The following is an 18688-nucleotide window of genomic DNA, read 5'->3' on the forward strand; positions in this document are numbered from 1 at the left end:
TTACAATATACAAGTACTGATGTAGTTTGTCAAGTTTTAGGTTTAAAGGAGGACTTCCCTGGTGGCGGGTAAAGAATCCACCTGCAGTGTAGGAGACAAGGTTTTGATCCCTGGGACGGGAAGATCCCCTGGAGAAGGAAATGGCAACCTGCTCCAGTATTTTTGGCCTGGAAAATCCCATGGTCAGAGGAGCATGGCAGCCTACAGTCCATGGGGTCGCGAAGAGTCAGACATAGCTGAGTGATGAACACTTTCACTTTTAACGTAAGGGATGTATTCATGAACTTGGTGAAGGGACTGGACGTGGATGGACCCTGTGATGGCCCCCGGAACCCCCGCCCACCTCTACCGAGGACCCAAGCACCCGAGGCAGTGAGAGTCACCTCGACACTTTCCGAGGTCATACCCTCAGGCCCCCGTACAGGGCTGGGCTGGCCCGCACAGCATCCTAATAAAAGTAGCCCCAACTGAAGCAGTGAGTGCTTCCTGCCCCGGGAACTGGGTGCCCCCAACAGGCACTCGCTCACTCTTCTCAGCTGAGCTCTCCTCCTGGGCCTGCTCCCCCTTCCCTGATTTTGAGGAGTCAGTGTACCATAGGAGTTACAATGAAGTGCCCCTGCCTTTTCTGAAAAAAAATGGAATCAAAGTACAATGTATACACAGTAGTGTCTGTATGACAACCAAACACAGGCTCTGACAGTAAGTAGCCTTACTGCTTTGGTTGTTTTGGTCCAACTAAGGACATGCTTTCATTTGGGTCAGGAATCTGTAAGTATAGGAAACAGCTTGCGGTGCTGAAGTCTTGTGATGTTCTTGTTCAGTCATCAGCTGTGTGTCCGACTCTACAATAACATGGACTGCAACACGCCAGGTTTCCCTGTCCTTCCCCATCTCCAGAGTCTGCTCAAACTCATGTCCATTGAGTCAGTGATGCCATCCAACCATCTCATCCTCTGCTGCCTTCTTCTTCTGTCTTCAATCTCTCCCATCAACCAGGGTCTTTTCCAACGAGTCGGCTCTTCGCATCAGGTGGCCAAAGCATTGGAGCTTCAGCTTCTGCATCAGTTTCCTTCCAATGAATATTCAGGGTTGATTTCCTTCAGGATTGGCTGGTTTGATCTCATTGCCGTCCAAGGCACTCTCTAGAGTCTTCTTCAGTGAAAACAATTTCCAAGCATGTATCAGGCCAGACAAAAATCATTCACGGCAGAGGTTTCCAGGTGTCCAATGTGACTGTCAGAAGGTCCAGCCAGAACTCTGTTCCCCAAGGGAAGCCCCAGCCCTCCCGCCCTCCCACCCAGAGCTCACAGACTCCTACACTGTGCACAACCTAAGCAGCCGGCCATGGCGTTCTCCAGCTCACAGCACTGGGGAAGCAGGCGCCAAGAGCGGTAGAGACCAGCAATTAGCAGGGCAAACAGTGTCAGGATATTAAAAAAAAACAGACATTGAAAATGGAAATCCAACAGTCTGGCACCAGTCTAAGGGCAGTTACTCCTACACAGCAGGTGCCAGGTACTGGGGTGTTTCTCTAGAGTTCAGCGCAGCTCCTTAATTTATGCCCTAGACAACTGTACAACATTACTTTGTCAACAAAGGTCTGTCTAGTCAAAGCTATGGTTTTTCCAGTAGTCATGTATGGATGTGAGAGTTGGACTATAAAGAAAGCTGAGCGCTGAAGAATTGATGCTTTTGAACTGTGGTGTTGGAGAAGACTCTTGAGAGTTCCTTGGACAGCAAGGAGATCCAACCAGCCCATCCTAAAGGAAATCAGTCCTGAATATTCATTGGAAGGACTGATGCTGAAGCTGAAGCTCCAATCCTTTGGCCACCTGATGCAAAGAACTGACTCATTTGAAAAGACCCTGATGCTGGGAGAGACTGAAGGCGAGAGAAGGGGACGACAGGGGATGAGATGGTTGGATGGCATCACTGACTCAGTGGACATGAGTTTGAGTAAACTACAGGAGTTGGCGATGTGGACGGGGAGGCCTGGTGTGCTGCAGTCCCTGGGGTCACAAAGAGTTGGACACGACTGAGCAACTGAACTGGACTGAGAAAACTGTAAACCTTCCTCCCCTAAAGATGAAATGACAATCAATGCCCCCACTGAATAAATACTGTAGGGCATTTAAAAACACAAATGGAAAACAGACATAGAAAGCAAACTGACAGTTATCAAAGGAGACAGCGGGGACAGGGGCACATTTGGAGTCTGGAATTAACACACATACACTATAGATAAAACACAGGAACAACAGACACCTACTGTACAGGGAACTATTGTCAAAGCCTTATAATAACCCACAAGGGAAAAGCATCTGAAAAAGAATACACCTGTATAACTGAATCACTCTGCTACACACTGCAACTAGCACAACACTGTAAATTAACTCTATTGCAATTTTAAAAATGCTTTAAGAAGAGAAAGAATGTAAGACATCTGCAGTAGACGCGAAAACGGGAGAAAGTTCACGGGATCACTGAGGCTGAAGGTCTCTGCTTAAGTGAGCTCCATGTCGAGCAAAACGCAATGAGCTTTGTTATCGTGGAGAATCGGCACCTGCTGCCTCAGGCCTCCCTGTTGGGCCCTGCCCCCATCACAGGGACAAAGCCACACTCTCCCCAACAACCTTACTAGCTCTTTGCTCTGTGGCTATTAATGTCTTCTAACTCCAATCGTGTGTTAAAAATTTTTTTTTTTTTTTACTTCCGTACACATTGGACAGTGGGACTTTAGGTTCCTCTTTCCATGTAGGTGAAGTGAAATTCCTCAGCCCCTGGGCCGCTGTCAGCTCTCGCCCTGGAGCTCCGTCCTGGGCCATGCTCTCACCGGGGGCAGGTTTACCGCCTAAGCATATATATTTCATGAGCCATTCTCTGAAAACAGAGCTGGACACGACATACCTACAACTGAACTTTCAGGAAATCTGTCCTTTCACGCAGCCCTTCACTAAAAGGCCACTTTTTTAAAAAATTATTTTTAATTGGAGGAACACTGCTTTATAGTATTGTGTTGGATTCTGACACATGTGCGTGCACGTTCAGTCACTTCAGCCGTGTCTGACTCTCTGCAACCCTAGGGACTGTAGCCTGCCAGGCTCCTCAGTCCATGAGATTCTCCTGGAAAGAGTATTGGAGTGAGTGAGCTGCCGTGCCCTCCTCCAGGGGATCTTCCCGACCCAGGGATCAAGCCCAGGTCTCCTGCACTGTAGGTGGATTCTTTACCACTGAGCCACGGGGGAAGCCCCAAACAGCAGCATAAATCGGCCGCTGGTATACCTATGGGCCCTCCCCCTCCCACCTCCCAGCCCAGCCCAGACCACCCCCTGGGTTGTCAGAGCGCACTGGACTTGAGCCACCAGCGTCATACAGCAAATTTCCAGTGGCTCTCTAATTTTACATACAGTAATGTGTGTGTTTCAATGCTACTCCCTCAATTCATCCCACCCTCTCCTTCCCACCCCCTGGTGTTCACAAGTCTGTTCTCTATGTCTGCATCTCCACTTCTGCCCTGCAGACAGGCTTGTCAGTATCCTCCTCCTAGATTCCATATATATGCACTAATAAACAGTATTTGTCTTTCTCTTTCTGACTGACTTCACTCTGTAGAATAGGCTCTAGGTTCATCCGTCTGATTAGAACTGAGTCAAATGCACTCAGAAGGCCCCGTTGTAACACTGAAGCAGCCCTGGAAAACCTTTCCAGGAACACGGAGTCTGGGCTGACTTTATCACCAGCCTGACTTCACACTTGTTACATTTCTGGGGGCAACTTTGCTTTTTGCTTTCTCCTGCATTACTGCAGAGAAAATTCATAGCCTCTCTGAAGGTGAGAATCTCACCCATCAGTAACAAAATCATCACTCTATATTAAGTTAGCTTTTCTCTGGGAGATGTTCTAACTGCCTTATAAACATTCTTTCATCCTGAAGAGCAGGGAGGTGGTAATTATTATTCTTTCTGGACAAGGAGGTAAAACTGACGGTCTTGGCCATGTGGAACTGAAATGGTTTTTGAATGCCTGAGAGAAAAGCAAAAGCCAGGCTTTTAAAACAAGAGATAGAACAGGTTTGACCAAAATAGGAGTAAGAATGGTATACAAAATACCAAAAAAGGAGAATTCTCCTATAAGCAGCTCACTCTCAGTGATAGCTTCTTAGAGGCGGGCCCTTGGCATCTCTATGGCCACAGACCTGCAGCACCAACCCTGCCAGGGGCACCTGGCCTGGGAACGCGAATTTGCACACAAATAAGATATCTGCTTGGAAACAGGATAGTAAAAAGTAAAAACCAACAACAGTTATGCACCTGGACTCAGAGCTACTGCTGTCCGCACTGTAGTACATTGCTTTTGCTTAGTCACTCAGTCGCGTCTGACTCTTTTGCATCCCCATGGACTGTAGCCCACCAGGCTCCTCTGTACATGGGATTCTCCAGGCAAGAATGCTGCAGTGGGTTGCCATTTCCTTCTCCAGGGGATCTTCCTGACCCAGGGATCGAACCCACGTCTCCTGCATTGCAGACAGATTCTTTACCACTGAGCCACCAGGGAAGCCCCGTAATAAGTTACTTGACCACAGTAACACAGACATGCCACCTGTGTGCTGCGTTTGTAATTTACCAACAGCCCTTCCCACTGATCCCTGTTATCCTGATGCTGGCCAGGTGAGGCGGGGTGGTTTTCTCACCCGTTTTAGGACGAGGCAGCCGTGGTGTTAGGCGCCTCGCAGCTGCAGCAATACAACCCCCAGGGGCTTGTCTTTATGCCACATTTTCCCCTGAATTGCCTTCCCTTCTGTTCTATACCTTTTTCTTCCGAAGGAAGTGACAAGGGGCTTGAATTCCTTTAAATACCAAGAGGAAAGGGCATGGGATTGGGGTTTTAAGACCCAGATGTGACTCCTAACTGTCTCTGGCGGGGGTTCTCACATGCCCAGGATGGCAGAGCCAGGGGCCCCACGTTACAGTGTACCTGTCACAATGTCTAGGCCCTGCTCTGCTTTTAGTTTTGCAGAAAATCAAGAAATAAAGGGGCTGCTTTTGTCTAACTGTGCAGCTGCTCATGTTAAAGCTGAGGACAAGCTACTTCACGTAGGAGTCCACCGTATGGATCGATGCAGGCGGGCTCTTCCAGGTGCCTTCACCTGGAGGCACACGTCCAAAAGCTGGCAAGGACTGCGAGCCGCCGGGAGGGAGAGGAGCTCTTTAAACCAGCAGGACCTCAGTTACCTAAAATACAAAGTGGGGACAATACTGACTCACCTTATGGGATTGCGACAAGGATGAAATAAGCTAAGATGTGCAAAAGCAACTGGCTGTGCTCCTTACAAAGCCAGGCATGGCATCATCATCTCCAACTCACAGCTGAGAAAACCCGAGTGGAGATCAGCTGAAAGAAGACCCAGAGCTGGCTATTTGGGGTGGGGGACAGACTCTGGCCTCTGGCCTCCCTTTCCTGACACCACACCACCCACTCAGTCACGGCACTGACTTTTCCCCTTCGCCGTCCTTGTGGGACTCCTTTCACTGCTTTTTTTCTGGTTGGATCCTGGTCCCTGACTCACACATCTTCCTCTTTTTTGGCTTCCCTCTTCATGGTGCTCAAGCACAACCTCTAGGAGTTTCAGAGAAATGACGCCTGGGAGCTTTGCATGTCTGAAACATCTCTTAAGTCTACTTTCATGCTCAGGTGCTGGGTCTCATTCTAGGTTAGACTATGTTCCCCAGGATTTTAGCAGCAATGTTCCAGACCTTTCAAAGTTTCCAGGGTTACTGTTGAGACGGCCAGTGCCATTGTGATGCTTAATCCTGTGTGTGCTTTCTGAAAGCATTTAAGGTCTTTTGCCATTTCACAGGGGATGCCTTGGGGTGGGCAGGTCCTTTCTTACCATCCTGGGCCCTTCCATCTAGTTTCAGGAACCATCTTTCACGCGGTTGCACTCAGACTCAGCTTCACTTGGTTGGCCTCCTCTGTCTCCTATTCTCTTATTGTAGAACGCCTGTCAGTTGGACAATGGACCTTGAGGATTGATCCCCGACCCATCCTTTACCTGCTCCCCCACTTTTTGGTCTTGGTTGGTCCTTTTGATCTATTTGTGAGAGACTTGTTTTACTCCATCCCTTCTCATAGGATTTCCAATGTCACATTTTCCTACATTAACCGTCTCTCCCTCTTTAATGACAAGCTGTATCCCACTCTCCCTTCCGATTTCTTTTAAGGAATTAAATGTAGCTTCTTTAAAGTTATCTTCTGTTCTTTGCATTGTCTGTTCCTCCCTCAGATCTTCCGTTTATTTTGATCTCTTTCATTCTGGGGGCAGTTCATTTATATTTAAGAGGGAGGCATGTGGCAGCTGGCTGGCAGCTCAGTGAGACGGAAAGGTGCTTACCTCCCGAGGGGCTGGGGGATTAGGGGCTTGGGGGATTAGTCCCCAGGCTGGTTTTACACTAGAAGACCCCCCGCATGTCAGCATCTAAAGAGAACTTCCCCGGGACTGTGCAGTTTCTCCAGTTAGGGGGAAAAAAAAAGGAAAGAAAAGTTCCCGAGACTCAGCGGTGAGGCCCTAACAAACCAAGTGCCCATGTCCAGGGAGGGAGTGGGGCTGGAAGCAGGGGGGTGCCGGGCTCCACGTCTGGTCTGTGTGCCATCAGCCTGTCACCTGACAAACGGGAGACAAACTTGACAACAGCCCCAAGAGACTCCAGATTAACCCGAGTAAAGAACTTCAGCACAGCAACAGCTTTTTACTCTTACCATTTCCAACTGAAACATTTCACGAGTGAAGACACGGAGAGAGACCAAGAGAGCCGTAATGATCTGGTCCTCTCCCCTCCTGGTTATTAACCCCCACGCTGTGGTCCTTGTCTCTGCCCTTCCAAGGCCAGACGTCCAAACCCGCCACCATCACTACTGCAAGAATGAGGACCTCGTTTCTCACTTGTTATGAGCTTGCTGACAGGACAAATGAAAAAGACGCTGTTGTTTGCGACCTACACAGAAAGCATTATTGAGTTCTTGACCTGGTCTGGTTGTCCATGACCTCTGGGAGAAGCTAAGGAGAAAAAAACAGGAAAGAGATGCCGGGACCATCCCCAAGTACATTCCCCTCAAGGAAGAAACTGCCCAAAGGGTCACACACCCGCTCCCTCTCAGGCTGCCCACTTCTTCAGAATTCGGCTCCCATAACAGGGACGGCACAGGGCTGCCAAGCACCAAGAAAGAACCCATTCACCCCGTTTTATCCAGCACCTACCACAGGCAGGAAGTACTCAGTCTGTACCTCCGTTTGCTTTAAAAAGTGAGTCTTTCTAAGGTTCTGCATTTGGGAGCATGAATGGCCTTTAAATATTCATGGTAATTTCTGGGCTTTGATTATCAGTTACCTTGCTGTGTAAGACGCATCTGAAACATATCTATTAAATACTGGAAGTTTAAATACCTACTCTCATCATCAGAAATGGGCTTACTCTACCCAGTTAAGAAACTACTGAAAACTGAACTCAGAGCCCCTTAAGAAGATGAATGCATGTATCCATTTTGAGCCTCAGCTGTGCACCCGTAAAATGCCGAGTTAAATTTTTAAAAAGTCTCACTTGAGTAAAAATTGCAATTCTAAAATTATTTCAAAGTGACCTAATGTACATAGAAAATATAATTCTTTTAGGAACTGTGGAAGGTAGGAAACATATTCCTCGCTCATCAAACACACTTCAGTTACTGTCTATGGAGCCCCCTTCCTGGCCGGAGCATCGGCCGGCACTTCCCACACCGCCTGTTCACCGACATGCTCATGACACTCACCAGGTTTTTGAACAGCGCCGTCAGCTCCTTTGTAAACACTGAGAACTTCAGGAACGCGCTCCCCAGGTCCGGGTCATCTCTGCACACGCAGTTGCCCCCGAACTTCTCCAGCGCCTGTGTGTACTGCTCCTCGTTTTCCACATGCGCTGCAACAGTAACGGGAAAGGCACGGTCAGGGCATCAACACTCCAGGCCCGCCCTCTGCCTGGTCCTGACATGTGAGCAAAACTGGACATGTTAAAAGCCTGAAAAGCTGAGAAAAGTCAAGTTGCACCAGGGACAGAAATAACTGCTGTCCCAACAACCACCCATTGGACCAGCGTACGTGCGTGCTCAGTCGTGTCTGATTCTGCGGCCCTATGGACTGTAGCTCACCAGGCTCCTCTGTCCACAGTATTTCCCAGGCAAGAATATTCAAGCAGATTGCCGTTTCTTCCTCAAGGTTATCTTCCTGACCCAGGGATCAAACGTGTGTCTCCTCCATTGGCAGGAGGATTCTTTACCACTTGAGCCACCACGGAAGCCCCCAGTCACGCCAGCAACAGACCCCAAAGAACAAGCAGGATGACCAGGAGGGAGGCGCCTCACACAAGTCCCACGGTCTCCAGCTGATGCAATGAGATCCCAAGGGGACCTCCCCCCATGGCCCCACAATCTCTAACTGATGCGATGAAATCCCAAGACAACGTCCCCCCACCTGCCCCCACTCACGGCCCACATGATTGCAGGACTCGCAGCCCATAGCCCTAGTCCTCTCCTGGAACCCAGCCTCTGGTAGGACATTCAGCCAGCCACACGCCCTGGTTTCTCCTGCAACACAGACGAGCCACGGTCCTCGGAGCACAGGCCAGGGCACCTCTCCTCATGACGTGCCCTTTGCCCGGGGGCCCTGCCCTCCTCTGCAGGCCTTCCATGCCCTCAACACCATCCTGGTCTTGCATTCAGCATGGTAAGCATGCAACCACCTGGTAAGCGTGGTCCCCAACACACCAGGTGCTTACAGGGAAGGGACTAAGTCTTATTCATCTTTGTGCTTGAGATGTAAGACCACACATGTGTTGTCTGAATGAAAAAAAGCAAACCCTGGTCACCCATCTGAAGGTGTCTTACCACCATTAGGCTCTGAGGCAGTAGTAGCTTAATGCGTGAAAAGCCTGGGTTCTCAGTCTCCAACTCTGGGTCCCAGGCCCCATGGGCATCAAAATCATACACGGATCCTTGTCAAACTGCAGAAGCCAGAGTCCCGAGTCAGGGTTAGAAGCAGGGTGGGAAGGGGACAGGGAATTCTGGTTAGCCAGTGGGGCCGGATGTGAGCCCTCACTTCAGGGCCAGCATTTTTAAATGAACCCACCAGGCTGCAATAAAACAGCCTGCGGGCATGGACACTCCTCCATGGTTCCAGTCAGAAACGTGCCACAACTCTACAGGTGTAACAGGGCAGGTGGGCGGGCGTGTCAGCCTCCACGTGAACCACACTTGGCAAGGTCAGCCACGTCTCCAGACTGCTGCCCCACAAGGAGGACGGCCCAGGGCTGCCAGGTGACCACAGAAGGCCCTGTGTTGCAGCTCCTTCACCAAAGAACAGATCCTGAAAAACCGCCTGTGGCCCCCCCCAAAGTCCTCCTCAGGGAAACGGAACCACCGTCAGCAGTGCTGGGACCCACAGGGGACACGTGCTCATGGAAGGCGGCCCTGCGCCTGAGCTGGACCCCAGGATCCACTTACGGAATTCCCCTGAGTATCTAACAAAGACAAGAGAACACTAATTCCACCACTTCGGTCCTTTTCCTTCTTTCTATTATGACTATCTTCTATGCTAGAGAAGAGCCTGAGAGTTCTGGATGCATTATATGGGTCGGGAAGATCCCCTGGAGAAGGAAATGCAACCCACTTCAGTACTCTTGCCTGGTGGGCTACAGTCCATGGGGTCACAAAGAGTCGTACACGACTGAGCAAGTTTCACTTTCTTTCTGAGACTATACTCAGCAACACACACACACACCCCACCCTTACCCCCACTGTGCTGAACAGGCGGTAGCGCTGGAAAAGCCCTTAGCAGGTCCAGACCTTGGAGTCTGTGCCTCCCAGTAAACACAGACGACCTGGGAGCACATGCATTTACTCTCACGGGGCTACAGTCAGGGCCACGTGAAGGACAAAGACCCGCTGTGAGACACTCACAAGGAGAAGGTAAGAATCAAAGGAGGAGGGGAGGATCCCGCTCACCCACACCCAGCATACGCCCACCAGCCATGCCAACAGTTAACAGCACCACAGGTGTCATCTACATGGAGCACAGATGACATCCACAGTTCTTCCAGACCTCAACAACTTACACCTGACATGCATGACTTCTCACAATGCTGAAAGGAAACTGGGACTCACGGAGGTCAAGGAAGCTGTCCACGGAAGCAGGGCAGAAAGTGGCTGAGCTGGGGTGCAAACCCGAGGCTGCTTGACCCCAAAGCCCATTCGAGGTCTCCCTGCTGTGCAATCCATTCTAAAAATAGCTTACCTTGCCAAAGCCAAAGGCAGGCAAGTTTTAGATTTTTTAAACTCCATTTCAGACGCGGATCGGTTACCCCTCCTTTTCTCTATAATTCTAGAACACGTGGCCAACAGTGAAGGGCAGGTCCTTTCAAACCACACACCGTTTTGTAACTATTTCAAAACCAGCGGTCAAGACGTGGGCAATTCTGTGTGGTTCTGCAAGGGTGTGGCGGCCACCAGCAGATGTCTGGGGCTGATGTCACCACTGCCAGCCCCTCTGCCCTCGTTGAGACAGATAGGAACTCAGAGGCTACAGTCACCTCGGGAGCCACGTGCTGCCTTCACAACACGCCTGGACCCTCACAGCTGCTCTGGGTGAGGGGGGAGAGGGGGTGTCAGTTTTCAGTCAAGGCTATTAAGTGGCCCACAAGCCTTTTGTTCAATTAAACCTAATGACACTACATGGTACCAGCTGCAGCATCCCTTGTTATCTGCTGAGTGAAGTAGGGTTCAGAGGGCCTATATGATCTGCCCGAGATCACACAAGGAGGTGGGTCAGGGGTCAAGTCCATCCTCTATTTATGCAGGCTGCCCCCAGCCTGGGACAACCTTGGGAGAAAGGATGCTGCCTGCTCTCCAGGGGTAGGTGACCAGCCCGGCACAGATGACAACAGCCAGCGAGGCCAGGAAGGACAGACGCACTTCCTTTCATTCCTCCTTCTGGGCCTTTTAACTGACCACCTGGTATAGGTCACTTTTTTAAATAAAAATTCTTTCCCTTTTAAACCTTCAAAATAATGTGCTGATCCCAGCAACCCCGATGGTGATTAATGAGTGTTCTGGACCATCACTGTCACCATCACCTCATGTATTTATATGTACAGCATTCTGATCCACTGCAATCACTATCTTCTGATGCGCAAAACTGTCCCAGCTTAGGTCAACGGGAACCTCTTCACACTGATCTAGTTGGGGTTTTTAAGACCAATTTCTCTTCTTGCAAACACACTTAAAAAGCTTCTTGAAAAATGACCACAGCCTGTGCGTTTCTGGGTCTCCCTGAAACAGCTGGGCCTGGTGCCCACCATCAGGACAGTAAACTCTTCACACATAACGTATTGTCTGTCTGGCCTACTGGTCCACATCACCCAAAGTTTGAGATGTTCCTACTAGAGAAAGTCGTTGAGCTGCTTTATTTTTCTTTTGCCAAAACTAAATTTAAAATAGGAACCTAAAATAAATGGCTTGGGAATCAAGTTTCTGGAAAGAGCCCAACCTGGGTCTCTCATCTCCTATTTAGAGCACTGTGAAGGCTGTCCCTCTCAGAAGAGCTCACTCCCCCACCTCCTCCTTGCTCAGCTGCATCTTCCACTCTGGTTCTCATTCACAATCCAGGGCCAAGAAACTCCAATGCAGGAGGGGCTCGGGAGGATGAGAATGTGAATCCCTGAGACCACAGCAGATAAGACCCCAGTTCTCCCCCAGCCAGCAGCCCTCCCGCTTCCTGCACCTCACTGCTCCAAGGTCAGACCCTCCACTAATCCGTCAAAGAGGGTACAATCAGAGACTTTTGCAGGAAGAGCTGCCGTGAGGCCAGCAAACAGGCGCACATGGTGTATTTAGGGGTAAAAGTTGGGCCTTGCTATGTGCCTTTTAGTTTACTTGATTATGTCAGTTTAAAAACTGATAGGGGAGGAGGAGGCCCAGTGCATGCTGTTCAAGCAAAATGTTGGATCTAAAAGGAAAAAAAGGCAGCCTTTTTACTCCCACTGGATGGACCAGAGCATGTCAGGGAAGCCAATAGCCTGTCCAGTGCTACCAAAGGACAAGAATGATCCTGCAGCCAACTCACCTCCACCACATTCACATCTCTGGGAGTGTCTGCCCCTCGCTGGGCTGTGACAGTGTGACAGAGACACGTGCGACCTACGTCCTGGGACAGACGCACCAAGCCATGTGTGATGGCCTGCAACATCCTGGGACCAGGGGTTCAGTGACATCAAGAAGGGGACGTTTGAGCTGGGGCTCCAGGTCAGGTAGGAATTTCAAGAGAGACGAGCAGGAACAGGAAGGTACTGACCCTAGGGGAATGGCCGAGAGGTCCCGTGTGAGCAGAGGCTGTGACCACTGTCCCAGTCTGCAAGTGCCCGCCGGCACCCAACTCCTGACACAAGACCATCTCAGGAGAGCACTGGCCTCACTGTCCCACCCACCCGGAGCCACTCCTGGGGTCTTGACAGTCTAGAGGATCCTGAAGAGAAACCCAGGACAGAGACCCCCTCTGCACAGACCAGGACACCAAAACTCAGAGAGGACGCTGACTTGCTCATCTTCACACAAGCTAGTTTGATGCAGCTACAGAACTAGAACTCAGCTTTCCCAGTGCCCAGTCCTCCCAAGTCCCCCCAAGCACGCAGGGAAACGTTTCTTCATTTGCTCATCACATAGTCACTCTTCCCGGCTCTAGGCTAACACGAGGACGTGCTATAATCCTCCAGGCCAAGCACACGCACCAGTGACCCAAAGTTCCAAGAGCCCTGACCAGAGAGAAATGGGCATGGGGGTGGGGGAAGGCAGCTTGATGGTCTCCCCTTGACTGGGACCCTCCAGCCCACCGGCCACTCACGGGTCAGGCGGAAGCGAACCCAAGCAGACACTGTACACACCAAGCATCCATGCAGACAGCTCCACTAAGGGTGCATTTTAGGAGAGAAATACATTCTCTACAGTCATGGCTTTATAAAAACCCTACCTAGGGGATGATTAACATTCAAATGTGAGCCACAACTCTATCATCAAGAGAACCTGCACAACTCAACGGCAAGGAGGCCGGGCCACTTTCCCTCAAGCCGTGGGCCCTGCACGTTGCCTGGTTTCAGATCTGACTCTCGGCAAACAGCACATGGGAAAGCAATTTCCCAGAGTCAAAGATAATCCCCTCTGCTTAACAGAATCTCAACCCTGTGAACACCCCAAGGGAGGAAACCATTTTTAGAACTTTTATTTCTGGAGTCATCCCAGATAACAATCTTTCCATTCACAATTTGGTAATCTGCATGAAAAGTTTTCCAAACGCTGTCTGTCATTCCCTCTCATTTCTAGAAACTTATCCTAAAGAAATAATCTAGCGTTTAGAGATGTATATAGGGAACCACTGATAAGCTAAAACTGCATGAAGCTCCAACGATATGGAAATGGTTAAGAGTATTTCTTATAAAATGGAATATTATGTAAGCTTTCAACATCATGATGTAGGAATATGGTCGGGATAGAATGCCAAGTTAAAAAAGGCAGGACACAGAACTATATATTTCATCTCAATTTTTTTTAAATGCTATGTATTTCATCTCTATTTTTTTTAAATGTAAAACGTAGGCAAAAGGCTAAAAGGAAAGAACATCAAAATGCTAAGGTGGTGTTAAAAGAACAGGTGCTCAGTACCTGGCAGCTTGTGCAAGCCAGGTGCTTTCCAGTGCATCGCTGTGTCCTCCTCGAGTGGGCATTTCTTGGAGGAGGGGACAGACTACGGGGGCCAGGTGGCAGTTCTGACTGACCAGGGTCACAGCCTGGGAACCTCAGACTAGGAGTTCAGCCCAGCCCCTCCCATCTCAGAGAGGCGGGCATGCACCGGACCCTGACTTTGATCCACTGCTTTTCTGGATTTTTTTTAATGCTCTAAACTAAGCTCATATTATCTTCATCATCAGATAACAATGCAAGGAATAAATAAAAGAGGGAAATCGGAAATGCCAGCTACAGCAGCTCACTGACCCTGGCTCTCTGTGCCTCTGAGATGACCAGAATCCGTCTTTCTGTACCAGCTTCTCCTGGACCAGCTGACATGACAGACGCAGCCTCTGCAAGCTGGTCTGAGTACCTGCATCGTCTCTGATGAGCCACAAGCACCTGCCACCAGGAGGGTTTGGTGAGAACGCCTGTCCTCTCCCACAAGCCCTATGGGTCCTGCTCAAGCCAGGCGCACAGGCATCTGGAGAGAAGGCCTCGCCCCTGGGTCTTCCCACTTCCTCTGCTCTCTCCAACATGCCGGGCCCCTCCTACTTTCAAAACTTCACAGGGAACTCATTTCCATCAAGACCTCCCTGGGGTGTCCCCTCTGAAGTTATGGAGACCTTTGGATGTTACCGCTGCAGATGTCTGGCACAGGAAGCCAATAATCAGTTCAGAAGGTCACGGTATGAGCTATTAAAAAGTGTCAACTGTTGTCTGTGATCACCTGATATCTTTGGATCCTGCCCTACATTAATGACGACAAAAATGACACCTGGGGGGACTTCCCTGGTGGTCCAGTGGAAGGGTCGGTTCAATTCCTGGTTGGGGAACTACGGTCTTGCATGATGAGTGGTGCAGTTACATAAACAGTTAAATAAAAATTAAAAAATGACACTTGGAGTCTGTGCAACTAACTGAACACAATCCCAGTCACTTCTGTATAACACTTGTGCAGCAGCAGACCCAGGGTGGGGGAGGGGGGGAGGGGGCGAGAAATCGAGACCTGTCTACCAGATGTTGTTCAGTCACTCTTTGCATGTCCAACTCTGTGACCCCATGGACTGCAGCTCGCCAGGCTTCCCTGTCCTTCACCATCTTTTGGAGCTTGTTCAAACTCACATCCATTGAGTCCGTGATGCCATCCAACCATCTAATCCTCTGTTGTCCCCTTCTCCTTCTGCCTTCAATCTTTCCCAGCCTCAGGGTCTTTTCTAATGAGTTGGCTCTTTGCATCAGGTGGCCAAAGTATTGGAGCTTCAGCTTCAGCTCTTTCCAATGAATATTCAGGGTTGATTTCCTTTAGGACTGACAGGTTTGATCTCCTTGCAGTGCAAGGGACTGGATGATGTACAATAAAAATCAGTAGAACATTGTAGATTATCTCTTCAGGAAAAGGTATCCTGACATAATTTTTCATACAAATTTTGGGATGCATGGACCCTTTAGGCCTGTTCATAGAACTAACACACCAGGTAAAAAAGCCCTAGCCTAGATCAGCATAAATTCCCTACCCCCCAAAATATGACCATGTTAATCATATTTAATTATGTGTGATCATACCTGATTACGTACAAACCACACATGATTCATGTTATTACTTGGGACATTAAGTCACAGATCTTAGCCTTCCTTCAGACGTGCTATCCTTCCATGATTAATATGTTGATCACAGTTGCTGGGATTCCACCATCTAAATTCCAGTCACCGTTCTCAACCAGCAGAGAAGAGACAACTAGAAGCCCAGAGCCTCGCCCCTGAAGACACCTCAAGCTCTTCGCGTCCACGACTCCAGCTCCCCCTTGAACTGCCCTGGAGACACCGGGCCACCCACCAGTCTCCTCTCTGCTGGAGCCCTTTCGACGACCAGCTCACCCTGGGGCTGACCTCCCCAGCTAACTTCTCTCTCAGACCTGAGTCAAAACCTGCTGTCTTGAAACTACCCCAGAAAGAGGAGTAGGGAATCCTCTCACTTCCTCATTCCAAGAAAGACTTCAGATGCACCCTCTGCTCCCCGCATATGGGCCTCTGCAAGTGAAGACGTCCCAGGTCCTTCTCATGTCCCCCACCACCACCACCACGGGGTTCCAGCTCTCATGTGGGTCTCCTCTTAGAGAGTTGCTCTAACAACTCAACAGTGGGGCCACTACCTACACACTTCCCAAAGGTCACTTGTGCTCACCTCTGGCACGCCGATCACATGCAGGCTCACAGTGAACGTGTGACCAACCAGACCACTGGGAGGTTTTTCATCAGAGCTGCTCCGGCTCAGCCAGACGAAGTCTAGGACGCCCCCATGGCATGACTGCCCCTGTAATGCCCCTGTTTCCCCACTGGCACCCCATCACCCCTGTGCCCCAGGCGGTGTCTCCAGGTTGCCATGGTTACAGGAGAGCCTGGGAAGCAGACCTGGTTTTGAATCTAGCTCCTGTAACTGCCAGCTGGACGGCCCTGGGTCAGTCACTCCCCTACGTCTCAGGGACCTCCACAATGGAGTTACTGATGGTACCTAACTCACAGTGTGAGGATTCACTGTATTTATTCAGAAGAGGGTTTGGCCTATAAACGACACTTTATATGAGTGTCAGACCATTATTGTTCCCATTCTTAAATTTATAAAAGTACAACAGATGTACTTTCTTCGCTTTATCATCAGGTGTTACAATCCATTCTTTTTTTAATCACAAATAATGGTATACACATATTTTGTAGCCTCAGTTTTACTGTCTGAAAGTTTCACCATAAGCATTTTTCTTCACATTGCTATATAACCATTATTCCACCAAGGAGCTATATTCTGATTTAGTTATAGGAGGTTTTCAGTTTTTCACTTTGATAATGCAAGTAGCATCTTTGTGCCTTTCCCCAAAAATGATTTTATTTTTCTTGATGTAGTTGTTGTTCAGTCACGAAGTTGTGTCTGACTCTTTGTGACTCCATGGACTGCAGCACACCAGACTTCCCTGTCCTTCACTATCTCCTGGAGTTTGCTCAAACTCATGTTCACTGACTCACTGATGCTATGTAACCATCTCATCCTCTGCCACTCTTCTCTCCTTTTGTCTTCAATCTTTCCCAGTATCAGGGTCTTTTCCAATGAGTCAGTGCTTCCCTTTCTTCTGGATATGCATGGCCAAATTTCTTTCTAAAAACTCCATGCTCCAGTTCTCAATGCCGCACAAAGTAACAGAATACTAGTTTCACCTTATTCTTGACAAACTCTGAGGATTATCATTTATTTTCTCATGTAACAGGTGGAAAATCATGCCAGACATAGTACCTGCTTAATGCACATTACATTTCACTTCCTAAATAATTACATATATTTTTGAATTGTTCTATCCTAATTATGATATGGTAATAGAAATAATTCTCTCTGTTAACAGCCACATTCTTTTTAGCATTGCAAATAACAGGGAGAAACAAAGTTGAACTCTCAGTTTCTTTTGTAGGTAGTAGATGATAAGGGTCTGAAGAAAAATTAGCGTTTCTTTCTTTGTATTTTTCATTTCAAGGATGTGCCAATTTCTCTAGGATGTTCAGACTAAGGGTAAAGAAGGAATATCTCACTCTTGGTAAAAATAGCTCCATCAAGCTTTTAAGCTAGAGTAATTCTAGAGAAGTGAAAATGAAAATCTTTTGCTGCTTCCTTTTTGATAAAGATGAATTTTCCACCCACAGATATGTCAAACTACTGAAAAATGGTGGCGTCAACTTCCCAGGGGGAAAAAAAGCACCTAAGAGCTAAGAAAGAGACTGTGAAAGTCTAGACCACAAAACAATTAGAATAAATACGAACTTTTTTTTTTTTTAAGAAGTCAGATAGCAGTCTATTGTAGATGGGAAAAATTACTGTGGAAACAGTTTCTCAACAAATCATCATAGCAACTGCTTTTGTAAACCTGTACACAAGACAATCTATAAAATACATCTAGCTGTGTTGTTATCCTTTTGCAAACTGGGAGTAAACATAATACATTTGTTATTGTGCAAGAAAATTATTGTTTTGCATATATGGGGACATGGTCCAATGTATAAAGTGGGAGTGGGGCATATTCTCAAGACCAGCAGCTTCAGCATCACCTGGGAACTCATTCAGGTGGAAAATACTCAGGCCCCATCCTGGACCGACTGAGCCAGAAGCTCCAGAAGGCAGAGACCAGCAGCCTGGGCTTTAACAAGACCTGCAAGGGCGCTTTCATATGTCAGAACCACTGCCCTGAAACAGGGGCAGAGAGAAATATTAAAAGCTTTTGCAGGCCAAGAGGCAATCCTGAGGTTACTGGGTAGATATGCACTCAGTGCTAAAAACCATTCTTTGCTCACAGGCTGTAAATAACACAGCTGGTTGCTCCAAGACATCTCAACTGCCTCCCCTTCTACATACACAAATCTATATAAACCCTGTTTACAGCTAAAACTGCAAGCTTAAACTCTACTCAATGCTCTGCAGTGGCCTAAATGGGAAGGAAATCCAAAAAAGAGGGGATATATGTATACATATGACCCAGGTCTCCCACATGGTGGGCAGATTCTTTACCACCTGAGCCACCTGGGAAGCCCTTACTAATTAAACCCACATTCATTTCAAGGAAGCAATCTGTCGATCTAAATTTCCCAGTCACTCTGCTGTACGGCAGAAACCGATATGGGATATAAAGCAGCTATACTCCAATTTTTAAAAAGGATTTTAGAAAAGCAGGATTATAAGTTTATCTCTCCTGCACTAAGAGGACAGTGTAAGAACCTATAGGAAAACCATAACAATATACAAACGAGTATTACCAGCACGTACTGTGTATGTTCCAGCCTCCATGCTGGCCACTGCAAGGAACACACAAGAAGTACATTTGCACCTGCCTCACTGTTTGTGTCCAGAACCACGTCT

At 48.5% G+C, this 18688-nt stretch overlaps 1 protein-coding gene across 3 annotated transcripts in view; it reads right to left on the reverse strand.

Annotated features, from left to right (window-relative positions):
• ASAP2 (ArfGAP with SH3 domain, ankyrin repeat and PH domain 2) overlaps nt 1–18688 on the reverse strand; it is a 154808-nt gene that overhangs the window by 81497 nt on the left and 54623 nt on the right. For all 3 annotated transcript variants that reach the window (XM_070451860.1, XM_070451854.1, XM_020912045.2), the window contains exon 3: nt 7804–7949. In XM_070451860.1, the coding sequence (XP_070307961.1) occupies nt 7804–7949 (146 nt within the window). The remainder of the gene's footprint in view (nt 1–7803; nt 7950–18688) is intronic.

The sequence above is a fragment of the Odocoileus virginianus genome, chromosome 2 (genome assembly GCF_023699985.2).
Source record: "Odocoileus virginianus isolate 20LAN1187 ecotype Illinois chromosome 2, Ovbor_1.2, whole genome shotgun sequence".
Classification (NCBI taxonomy): Eukaryota; Metazoa; Chordata; class Mammalia; order Artiodactyla; family Cervidae; genus Odocoileus; species Odocoileus virginianus.